Genomic DNA, 11,849 nt, shown 5'->3' with positions numbered 1-11,849 from the left:
CCTTAAGCCCTGTCCAAAGATAACGGTAGGGTCATGAGTTTTTCTTTATTTTTGTGGCTAAATCTCAGCCACTGCTGTGGTAGTCAGACTAGGAACCAGGCCATAACAGGAGATCTAATAGTTAAGGAACTATGTACACCATTAAATTCACCTCAAAGACAGAAGGGGGCAGAGTTTTCACCAAACAAAAAGGACCCCATAATATGCAGACAGAAGACAGGGACAGATTTCAGGAAATGTCAGACATCCCATGAGGATGAGGTCCCTATATGAACCAGGCATTTTGTTTTAACTTTGTTTTCTGAAATATGTTGTTTCCATGGGCAAACATAATAATTTTAAGGCAGCAGTTTGGGGCTCCCCAAAGGAACTGTTAAGCACTTGAAGCCAGTCAGACCTACAGTAAGAACCACTGGTATCCAACATAATGGTGCAGCACCTGGTCTAAGGAAGGGAAAACAGTGATTCCACCCAGAGACCTGAGAGGACACAAGTGCACTAGGCCCCAAATCATGGCAGACCTCATCTACCTGGGAAAAGTTTCTTATTATGAACAGCAGCATGACCTGTGAATGTAACCCCTGTGTTTCAATAGATACCCTTATATAGGGTGCCTTTTTTTGGTTTAGCTTGCATCTCATGCAGACATATAAGTTAAAGCCACTACGCAGGTTTATTCATTTGAAAATGGTCCTGCTTCTGAAAAGAAACACAGTATTCTGAACTCTAGCCAGCCAGGGAAACTTTCTTTTACAACTGAAAATAAATCCCAGTCAGCTATCCATTCAAGTGCCAGTAAACTCAAGTGTAGCATATTACTATTTCATGACAGATGGAAACAGCTGTCACAGATGCTTGACAACCTGGTGTATCTATTTATATCACTTTTCAGTTTGGATAGAAACCCAGGTCTTGGTAACAGTGCAGCACAGCTTCATTCTCATTTACTTTAGAATGCGCCAGAGATAAGACTGAAGATCATTAAGCTCAAAAAGCAGCTTTGCCTTCTGAGGAGGTATATGGCTATTGTGATGCAAAAAGCCAACAGTCCACACCAAACTGAATCTTGGGCTAAACACAGGGAGATTAAAGAATATCTGAGAAACAGTCATTTTATTGTATTCTGGAAAGCAGTGGCCACCCACTTCCTTCATGTACAAAACTAGCAGAAACGAGCTACTTCCGCCATAAACTGCGGGGTAGCCAAAATACAGACCAGGGAACTAACCTTTGAGTGATTACAGGGCCCCTTAAAGGTTATGTTTTCATGGAAGTTCCAGATATCTGATAATGCATACAAAATTACTTTTGAGCACACAAATCAGTACATCATCTTGTAAAGGCATTTGGCCATTGTACAGGAATGAGAAGCTGCAAATTCCTTCTGTGTTCCTGAACAGCTGGTTAAACCTTTTGTGTTATGGCAAAAATAATTTATCTTAAAATTTGTAGCATGACTTCTGATGGGACCAATGAGCTGAATCATGACACTGAATATGCATTAAACAGACGCACTCCTTGGGTTAATTTACCCAAGAGCATTAACTACGTAGTAATATACTCTGTGCCTTTGTAACTTGTGTGTTCTCCACAAGCTGAGATTTCCCAGCTCCGTGATTTGGTACAGACAAATTAATCTCAGCACAATAAAAGGTGGCCAGATGTCTGCCCAGATGGCACGGCTCAGATCCTCAAGGACTTGTCCAGGTGACACTCAATCAGTTCAGGGATCCAGATGCTCCAATTGCTTGAAAAAAATTCATGCAGCCCCAAAATGCTCCTGTGAGTCAAGCTGCTGTGGACAGCTCTAGGGCTCCAACCTTCTCCTAATCTCCTCAAGAAGCTTGTGTCTTGGGATATCAACCTACAAAGGAAACAGGAAGAAAGTGGTAACAGTGATACATGTATCCCAGAGGAGCTGTCCAATGCTCCCAACTCGCTTCAAGAGGTCCAATCTTTCCCAGGCAGCCACACAGGCTTCTCCTCTGTTGTCCCTCTGCAGCACTCTGCTCTATGTATTCTTTCTGCTCATCTAATCCTGCCTCCTTACTCTTCCTAAGGACATACTCTATGATCACCAAGGAGGGGGCAGGGGAAAGAATTATGCTGAGGTGCTTAGAGCTTCCTATGCCCTTGGGAAAGGATTAGATTATTCAGAAAGTATCAGTGACAAATAACCATGAGGAAAGCTTCCTAAAATCTTCAGACCAACTTGTAAAGCTGATGTATTCATGTCTGGCAGCAGATAAATTAAGATCTGTAGTGCAAGCCAGAACTACCAACTAGACCTTAACAGCCCAAGAGAATGTTTAGAACTCTTACAATAAGTGGATTTCTGAAGCATCCTTTGGACTCCCCTAACCCAACTCTGACAAGCAAGTGTCCTCACCTCTTGCCTAGTAGCTACATCTCGCAACTTGACGACTCCATCCTTCAGCTCCTGCTCACCTATGATGGCAGCAAGAGGGATGCCTGTATCCTCACAGTAATGCAGCTGCTTCAGCAGCTTGGGGTTCTCTCTGTATAGCATCTCTGCCTAGAGGGAAACAAAGGCAAAGTGTTAAATGGGGTGTGGGGGTCCATTCAGGAACTTACACAAAGTCCGTTCCTGCTCCTGATGGGACCCAGAAGCAGAACAAGAGGCTTGAAACTCCATGGACTCTGTTTCCCTTAGCAGTACAGATGTTTCCTGGAGCCTCTGTACCAGCAGTAGCCTGCCTTTTTCATGCCTGCCTCTGGCCCAGAGCCAATCATCAACAGATTGGTGGATCTGATCTTGTTGTGTCCCATCTCTGTAGAGACTCTCTCTCCCAACTCATCATTCAGGACCGACTTTAACAAACCCAACTGGGCCAATCTAACTGCTGACTCATACCTTGATCCCAGCATCCCAAAGTTCAGAGATAAGCTTCATTCTTGCAGCAAGGAAGTGCTTCTGTGGAGCTGCCACCAGCACCTGTGTTTCAGTTGTTCGAATCTTTTCTTTGGAAGCCTAAGAACATGGACAGTTATCAAACTGAATGAGACTAATGGAAACATCTCATAACATACAAAACTAGAGGTTCTGAGGTACCAAACAGAGGCTTCCCATTTGTTCCTTGACCCATCATTGGAGAATACTACCCCTTTCTTAACACAGTATAAGCAAGGGGGAATATGAGAAAAATCACTTTTCAAAGAATGTTACTGAGGAAAGTCAAGTTTGTGCAAACGTGGAAGGGCAAGAGTAAAGGTTGCCTATGCAACTGTAACTAGGCTGCCTTCTGCACATGGATTATGATGCAATTTTTAAATCATTTGCTATTTTTATCTAAATATTCCCAACGTTCCATGGGATGGATCTGGCATGAGGATCTGTTCAACAGTTGTTCTGATCCTCTCTGTACAATGTCTATGCTTCATATACAATACATCACCCAACTTTTAACATGAATTAATAGTTTCTCTGTAGGTTTGTGTGTTTTTTTGAGAAGCTCACTACAATCTGGGCTTCACAACTCCCAAAGTTTATTTTCACAACATCTAGGAGATAAATACTTCACAGACAAATGAGCACAGGAAACTTTATCTAAGCCACAGAATAAGTGACTGGCAGAGCCAGGATAAAAACTCACTGTCTGTTATCCAGGTCTGCTATAGCAGACTCCTGGAAAAACTTCCAGGTGACTGGTCCAGCGTCACACAAGAAACCTGTGGCCACATCAAGGATAGGATGCTCTTCTTGTGACTGAATGGCTCAAGGGTTTCCTCATGCACTACAGATCTTCCACTTTTTGTAACAAGAGGCAATGGCTTCTTTTACTGCATTGATTGGTCCCCGCTGATCAGGGCTGTGTTCTGAAGGCAGGCAATGCCTCATTTTCTGTATACCAGTGATTCTCAGCCAGTGTGTCATGGCACTCTGGGGTGCTTTGAGATCCTTTCAAGAGTGCCAGAAGGTGCCATGTTAGCACTGTTAGGTGTGCAAACATGATTCACAATATAGATTGAGAGTTTTGGAACAGGAATCTACAATGTCAAAAACTCTGACTTACTCTGGTTTGAGTTATTTGCAACAGAATTGCTCTATTATTATTCTATAGACAAAACAAGCAAAAACTAAAGAGCTGGAGTGTTCCAAGGGATACCTCATGTGTACTGAGGGTTTATGAAGGGGTGCCTCAGATCTAAAAACATGGATAACCACAGTTGTAGAAACTGGAAAGCCTGTAGTGGATGTGGAAGGGGATTACAGTAAAAACAATTAACAACTTGTGGGAGAATTACTCAGGAGAACAGAACAGCAGTTATAGGGGAGTCAGCAATAAGCTTTCCCATTTAATCACGTACCAGGTCACATGAAAGAAAGTTTTCATAGAAGGTCACTACATTGAATTTTAATTTCCAAGTAAGGCACAGCAGCACTTACCTCCGCTTTACAGTTCATAATGGAAAAGATCCGTTCTATTCCAATGCTAAAGCCCACGCAGGGCACTTTTTTCTTCTTGGAATCAAACATCCCCACCAGCCCATCGTAGCGGCCGCCTCCAACCACACTACCAACATCAACCAGTTCCTTCACATGGTCATTCTGCTGCTGGATCAGGACAGCTTCGTAGATCACCCCTGTATAATAATTAAGACCCCGGGCCAAACTCAGGTCAAAGGAGATCTGTGCAACAGAAAGAGAATTCCGTTACTGGGCACAACCAGAAATGTTCAAGGCCACTCAGCCAGGTTCACAGCATCCCTCTTTTTCCCCTGCCTCCAGTCACCTTATCTACGATGCCAAATAGCATCAGGTACTCAAACAACAGCTTCATGTCTCTCAGCCCCTCCCCAGCCAGCTTGTTCTGGGAGAGTCTTGGGTCCTGGAGCAGCTGTTCAATCAGGTCCAGCCCACCTGCAAAAACAGGACTCACAACTGAAACCTACCAGGCAAAAACGGTAAGACTGCCTGGCCAGAGCTCCTAGGACTCGCTCTACCCAGGACAGTTCACAGCTACCTGCTTACTCCTCTGGCCTTATACATCTTCATTTCCCCTCAAGGGAGGGCCAGCCACATTCAGGTAGGCCAAGAAAGTGGCAACCCAGGGTCTGCAAAATGCTGACCCTCCTTGTGCTGCAGCTGAGCAAGTTTGAGTGGCTGCTGAGTGGGTGATATGACCCACAGCATTCCCTGCTGGCCTGGGTGCCCAAGCACTGGGGCAAGATTCCACACGATTTACCACGGAGTTGAACATATTCCCCAATGTGATCTGCAGCCTCAGGTGCAAGCCCCTTCTCTCCAACCATCTCGTTCTTCACGTCCTCCCATGTCATCTGTGGAGCAAGATGAAAGTTTCAGTCATAGCTCCCAGGCTAAAGCTGTTGCACTTTGTGGCAAGCAAAACCCTTTTACAAGCTTCACCATTCCAGGCCTATGCAAGCCACAAATTCAAAAGGCTTTCCTGCAGCAAGACTGGCAGGAATGGGGAGAACACTGCATGGTACAGGACCTGGGAAGTAGTAGGCAGCAGTCAGTGCCTGGCCACTAGGACTGAGGAGCTTTACCTTGTTCAGTTTATCCACGGTAGAGCAAGCAGCTTGTAATTTGCTCTCTGGAACCCCACAAGCTGCAAATACCCCACTCAGAATACGCCGGTCATTGACCTGGAAGAAACAGTCAGTTACTCTCAATAGGAACTTTGTGGAGAATCCCCAGGAAGTTGCAGCTAGTCCAGCTCAACTTCTCAGGCTGGTTATTGGATTCTCCTCACCATTCCTTCATAGGCCCCGTTTTCTCTAGGGCACAGTGGTGAAGGTGATGAACGGCTCTGCAGGTACATTCTGGCTTGGGCAGGACCAGACATACAAAAGCAACCTAACTCTTCTTTACCTTAATGAGAAAATTCCCAAGTTGGAGGGCAGACAGGATCTCATGTATGATCTTCAGACACTCAGCATCAGGAATCATAGGGTCACACTGGCCAGCAATGTCAAAATCCTGACAAGTGAGCAAAAGCAGTGAGAATCCAGGCACTACTGCCCAGCTAGGACATCCCCGATGTAATCTGCCCATCCCACACTTGGAACATCAAGCCTTCAGTGCAGAGGCCTCAGCTCCAAGTTCTCTCACTCAGCCTGTTACATAACTGGTTTATGGGGGAGTTAACAAAAAAAAGCCTAGAAAAATTTGAAAAAACACCCTAGTACATACTACCTGGAATTAAGGCTCTAGAAGGACCACAAAGACTGCAAATTTTTTAAGTACCGTCAGGAAAACCAACACAGTTCAGCCAAACTTCAGTCTCTATACACAGCCAATGTCGAATGCTTTAAAGAAAATCTCCCTCCCAAAACAAACAAGCAAGCAAACAAACAAACAAAAAACCAACCCAAAAGCCAAATAATGTATTCACAGGGAGGAAAAAAAAAGTCCTCTTGGCTTCTACAAGGAATGAGGAGAAACTGATACACTGGATAACCACATACCTCCCACTGAGATAAGCTTCCAATAGAAAATTAAGAAATTTCTAATGGGAATTGGAATGGGTGTAAACCAACAATAACTTGACATACACCTCCAACCAGGCTTAACTGTTTAACACTGTAACAATAAAACAAGGGTTTCATTAACATGTCCTTTTACTGCCTGACATTTTAACATAACATACCCAGACATAAATGGAGCTCTCTTCTTCCCCTCTCTCCCCTGCAGTTCATTGAAGGATCAGGATCCCAGACTCACACACAGCCTCTCATTCCTAAACTGTAGACTGGCTCAAACACCCTGCTCCTCTAGCCATGGCTACTCACACACTGGCAGAACTCCCGGTAGCGGCCCCTCGTCATGACTGGGTTATCCCTCCTGTAAACTTTAGCAATGTGGTAGCGTTTAATGTTGGTGATTTTGTTCATGGCCAAATAACGAGCAAAGGGCACCTGAGAACAAAGGGTTAAGGATGGAAACTGGAGAGCATCTCCCAAGACCTGCAGCCACCCAGACTTACTGCTGTGTAGGCAACTGCCAGGCCAATACAACATAACTTTACAGTAAGTGTCAGGCTAATGTAAAGTACTGCAAAATATTCTTCCGGGCAGGGAAATCAGGGCTTGTGTAACCACTTTTCAATTAATCTCACTAACAATAATGCTGAAAAAACACAGCTCCTCTGCTGGGTCTTCCTGGCTTTTGATGATTTAGCTCCAATACAAACTAGATTAAATAGATAATTAGATGGGTAGACATCTATGGAATCTATGGACATCTACCCCATACTAAGGTGGACACCTCATGGAATAAAGATACCTTGGTGTGCAGTCTGAACAGAGATGGAGAATCAGAGCGAGACAGAGGTTCTACATGGAGGATCTATTTAGTACCAGTAAGTACGACAACGGCTCTTCCCCTAAGAATAGGAAGTTGCATGGAGGGAAAGGAAGGAAGCTAGGGCCAGATGAGTGCAGGGAAGGGGGTCAAGAGAGTAGGAAGAGATAAGGAACAATGTCTATAGGGAACGCTGGAGCAACCATACAGCTTCTATGAAAAAAAGTGAATTTTGGCTTAGATCGCACTGTTCAACACCTTCATCAGCGACTTGGACGAGGGGGTGAAAAGCACCTTGTTCAAATTCGCAGATAACACTGAGATGTGGGGAGAAGTGGGCATGCTAGAGGAGAGGGACAGGCTGCAACTAGATTTGGACAGGTTACAGGGATGCATGGATGAGAACAGGATGGGTTTCAATACTGACAAGTGCAAGATATTGCACGTGAGGAGGAAGAACCAGCAACATACCTACAAGCTGGGGAACTCCCTTCTCATCAGTGCAGAGGCAGAAAAGGATCTTGGAGTCATTACTGATTCCAAGATGAACATGGGCCGCCAATGTGAGGATGCGGTCAGGAAGGCTGACCGCACCTTGTCATGCATCCACAGATGCATCACAAACAGGTCCAAGGAGGTGATCTTCCCCCTCTATGCAACACTGGTCAGGCCACAGTTGGAGTACACACTTCAGGAGGGATGTGGCCAGCATCGAGAGGGTGCAGAGGAGGGCCACTTGTATGATCGGGGCAGCAAGGCAGGCCCTATGAGGGGAGGCTATGGGACCTGAACCTGTTCAGCCTCCAGAAGAGAAAGCTGAGAGGTGATCTGGTGGCCGTCTATAAACTGGCCAAGGGGGACCAACAGGCAATGGGAGAGTCCCTGTTCCCCTGAGCACTACCAGGAGTAACAAGGAATAATGTCCATAAGTTGACGGAGTGTAGATTCAGGCTAGATATCAGGAGGCGCTACTTCACAGTCAGGGCAGCTAGGATCTAGAACCAACTTCCAAGGAAAGTGATGCTCACTCCTACCCTGGGGGTCTTCTAAAGGAGGCTAGATAATCACCTAGCCGGGGTCATTTGAGCCCAGCATTCTTTCCTACCCATGGCAGGGGTTGGACTTGATGATCTGCTCAGGTCCCTTCTGACTCTACCAACTATGAAACTTCCCTGCAGATGATTTTGAATAGTCCAAAAGATTTTTAGTAAATGTAAGCTAATTGCTCACAGAATGTGGATGTTAGTGAAAACAAGGAGTGGATAAGGGGATGATGCATATTTTAAACATAATTGATGCATATAGACTTAAAATGCATATGAACAGAATTAGTTGACATGTAGTATAAGTAATGAGAATAAAAAAAAGTCAAAAAGTTTTTTATTAAATGGTATTGTTAAAAAAAGATATTTGTTTGTGATCAGATCTTATATTTGAAGTGCATTCCAGCACCATGCCAGAGTACACTTTTACTACTGTTTGATCCATCTGAGTAACTGTGTTTTGCTAAAGTGAAACTTTGCTTTCATGACTTAGTTCTTTGATTTTACAGTAACCATATAACAGCTTTAGTGCTGAGTTAGAAGATGCTTATTAGACACATCTCATTGTTTTTTAAGGATCAGTGTTGTTTTTTAAAACTAAGGATTGGCAACCTATGGCTTGTGAAGTGTGATGCAGGGGTCCAATCCAGTACAGTGGATTGGTGTCTCAGAGCTGTGCTGTGCTACCCCTCGACTCTGCAGTACTCCCCTCAGCTGCAGAACTTGCTGTTCTACAACATTTGAGCTTACTTTGCTGCAGAGGGGCAGAGACTTGGCAATGCTTGTAACATTGTCTTGCCCTAGTAAAAGCCTGACAACCCCTGGTCATAAGTCTTTCAGTATCTAAAAAATAAAACTTCTCCTCTGAGCCAAGTCTGGCTAGACACAGTATGATAATGGAAGTATAAACACCTAGTTAAGAATAAAAGGAAAACTATGGAGTGGGGCAAAAGTGGGGCTTGTGCACCTGCCAGAATGTTAAAGGCTGGGGGCTTGAACTAGTCAGAGGCAGGAACTGCAGGAGCATGGATGAAAGGAGACGATCATGACAAGGACAAGCTGTCACTGTATACAAGGTGAAGATGACAAACGCAAGCTCCTTTCTAACTTGCATCCTCCTGCCCCTTTTTTCCACCCTCCACCAGTGCCTAAAATACCTGCAACTCCCCCCTCTTCTCCTCTCCCTCCACCCCTGCCCTAAAATGGATCTCTCTCACAGTAGGAACTCTGGCAGGATACAGTGAGGTCATAGCGAAGGGAAAGCAGCTCACCCCCCTGATCTTTCAGATCATAAATGAGCTTTGAGTCTTCTCCATACTTCCCAGTCAGAGTTTCCTAGAGAAAAAAAGACAATTGTCAGGTACAAGAGCCAAGGCCCAGGAGTAGAATCCAGCAGCAAGCTGTTCCCAGAAGCAGAGTCCCTTGAGCCTGACTTTCCAAGATCAGATCCAAGCCCTCTCCAGTTTCACTACAGAATGAGTTCTCTTTCCTTGGGCACTACTTATAGCTGAGGCATTAGTCAAGGCACCTGTCCCTAAAGTTACAATTAATTCAGCTGCTACCCCTTAACACACCAAAAATTAAATGGAAACAAAACTACAGAGCCAAGGATCCCATCTGACTTGCATCAGTGATGCACAATCAAACACTTCCCGATGTTAAACTTGCCATCCTTGCACTCACTGTCAATTCAAACACAGGGGTGTCAATGACCTCAGCCCCATGACGCTTGAAACAGTTGATGATGGTGCTGAAGACTTTCTCCCGGATGGCCATCTGCTTTGGGCTGAAGTCCTGGGTGCCCTGAAAGCCAAACCCAACAAAAAATGGGTGAAGTGTTAAAAAACCGAAGTATCCTAATGTCACAGATCAGCCAACATCCATGCAGCTGCCAGCTGTGGTGGCTATTCAAAATAGTAACGAAAAGTTCATGACAAGGAACAACTAGGATTTAAAACTGATGATTCCTTGGTGTAAGAGTCAACCACAAAGAAGGAATAGAACAGGAGAAGAGCTTTACAGCTGAGAAGCTGGAGCTGAGGGTACCCTGCAAGAAACTGCACAATGTAGGTCTGAAAAAGGAAGATCTCTTTCAATGGTGGAAGCACCAATCCAAGTGCAATCAAAGGAAATGAGATAGGATTATTAGAAAAGGAAGCAACTTGGGACAGACCCAGATCTGTGAAGGAGACAAGCCATTACCTTGGGGGTTTTAGGAACGAAGCTCTTTTTCCCTTCTTCAGTTTCCAGCTGTGCCTTTGTCTGTAGGAGCTTTCCCACAGTTTCTACTATCTGGGAACAGAGACAAGGCTGACGATAAAAAAAAAGCCTAATGCTGACCTACAAGAGCCAGCTGTTGCAGTATGGAGAGAGATGGCAAGATGACAACTCAGCTGGAAGACATTACTATGCCTGTAGTAAGTTTCCTTACTATTAGAAGCTCCACTGAAATTCAGGTCTTGGCTTTATCAGGTTCTCTCACATGTGTGGTCTTAAATATTATTAAGGCTCCAACATGTGTGCTATGCTGGACTGAGCTGCAAGGACCAAGAATCAGGGAGCAGTTGCTATATAATAATTCCATAATAAAGAAGTGTCTTTACTCTGTCTTTTTTGATAAACTAGCAAGCCCCTAAACCAGACTCAGCATTTCCTAATTATCCAAAATAAATGCCATTAGCACCAACTGGATTAGTGGTGCCCAACCTTTTGGCCTGTGAGCTGGATGAGCAGTAGGGGGCCAGTCCACAGACAGGGAGGGGTAGGGGAGGGATCCAGCTGCTAGGTCAAGCCCTGCACATCTGGAGCAAGCCCTGCACATCTTGAACACAGGTGCTATACAGCACACAGGGGTGTTTCATTGAGCTTGCAGACCTCCCCCCTGGTCCCGAAATTTGGCAGGAGGAAAGCAACAAGTACCTGTGTTACCACTTTTTCCCTGCCGCCAAATTTCCAGACCTGTGGGGATCTCCGCGGGGCGGATGCTGCAGCCCTGACTGTGGATGTAGCTCGGGACCCTGCGCTGTGCTGTGAGCTGCCTGGGCTTGACGATCCCCTGCTCTCGCCCGGCATCGCCCTTCAGTTCTCAAACCCTCAGCACTCACCCGGTCCCGGGGCCGAGCGGAGAAGGCGCGCAGGGCGCGGAGCAACGTCCAGGCCGGCGCCGCCGTACGGCGGAGCCCGCTCATAGCTCCGCTCGGCCAGACCCGCGCTGCTCACAGGGGGCTCCGGGCGGGCGGGGCCGCTCGCAGCCTGCTGGGACACGAGGCGGCGCGCGGAACATCCCCTCCCGGCCCGGCCGGGCCCAGGCTCCCGCGCAGCACCGCCTCGCACCCCCAGCACCAGCTCCTTCCTCAGCAGGGCTAGAAGCCCAGGCTTAGGCTTAGAGAAGTCACTTCCGCTACCGTCACTTCCGTCACGGAAGCCGACGCCGCGCGCGGCCGGGGCTACTCGCCGGCTGTGGAGGACTTCCGGCTCCTTGTTCCCTCGCGCTGGAGATGGCGTCGGGCAGCGGGGTA

At 46.1% G+C, this 11,849-nt stretch overlaps 2 protein-coding genes across 3 annotated transcripts in view; one reads left to right on the top strand and one right to left on the bottom strand.

Annotated features, from left to right (window-relative positions):
- Positions 1-916: 916 nt before the first annotated feature.
- On the bottom strand, positions 917-11,658 carry LOC109309892 (histidine--tRNA ligase, cytoplasmic-like). Of its 2 annotated transcripts, none has more exons than XM_019534771.1 (13): positions 11,436-11,658; positions 10,534-10,623; positions 10,015-10,134; positions 9,571-9,666; positions 6,778-6,903; positions 5,858-5,965; positions 5,533-5,631; positions 5,208-5,301; positions 4,755-4,882; positions 4,409-4,651; positions 2,876-2,992; positions 2,390-2,536; positions 917-1,864 (listed from the first exon to the last, which is right to left on the bottom strand). In XM_019534771.1, the coding sequence occupies exons 1-13, from the start codon at positions 11,517-11,519 to the stop codon at positions 1,808-1,810; spliced, it is 1,509 nt and encodes a 502-aa protein (XP_019390316.1). In that variant the 5' UTR covers positions 11,520-11,658; the 3' UTR covers positions 917-1,807. The 2 variants fall into 2 exon arrangements, with proteins under 2 accessions (XP_019390316.1, XP_019390315.1); XM_019534770.1 differs by lacking the exon at positions 11,436-11,658 and adding an exon at positions 11,251-11,418.
- An 80-nt stretch (positions 11,659-11,738) lies between these two features.
- Positions 11,739-11,849, top strand: part of ZMAT2 (zinc finger matrin-type 2) — a 30,445-nt gene continuing 30,334 nt past the window's right edge. Inside the window, exon 1 of the mRNA XM_019534773.1 lies at positions 11,739-11,846. Coding sequence (XP_019390318.1) covers positions 11,829-11,846 — 18 coding nt within the window. The 5' untranslated portion in view covers positions 11,739-11,828. The remainder of the gene's footprint in view (positions 11,847-11,849) is intronic.

This window comes from Crocodylus porosus, unplaced genomic scaffold (assembly GCF_001723895.1).
Source record: "Crocodylus porosus isolate Cpor-Errol unplaced genomic scaffold, CroPor_comp1, whole genome shotgun sequence".
In the NCBI taxonomy this organism is placed as follows: domain Eukaryota; kingdom Metazoa; phylum Chordata; order Crocodylia; family Crocodylidae; genus Crocodylus; species Crocodylus porosus.
This window is presented reverse-complemented; position numbering and strand designations above follow the sequence as displayed.

Coding starts and splice junctions, on each gene's coding strand:
- LOC109309892 (XM_019534770.1), bottom strand. CDS start 11,403: ATGCCGGGCGAGAGCAGGGGATCGTCAAGCCCAGGCAGCTCACAGCAC. Junction 9,667..10,014: donor CCCCTGTGTTTGAATTGACA/GTGAGTGCAAGG, acceptor TTTTTTCTCTAG/GAAACTCTGACTGGGAAGTA. Junction 2,537..2,875: donor TTTGGGATGCTGGGATCAAG/GTATGAGTCAGC, acceptor GTTTCCCTCTAG/GCAGAGATGCTATACAGAGA.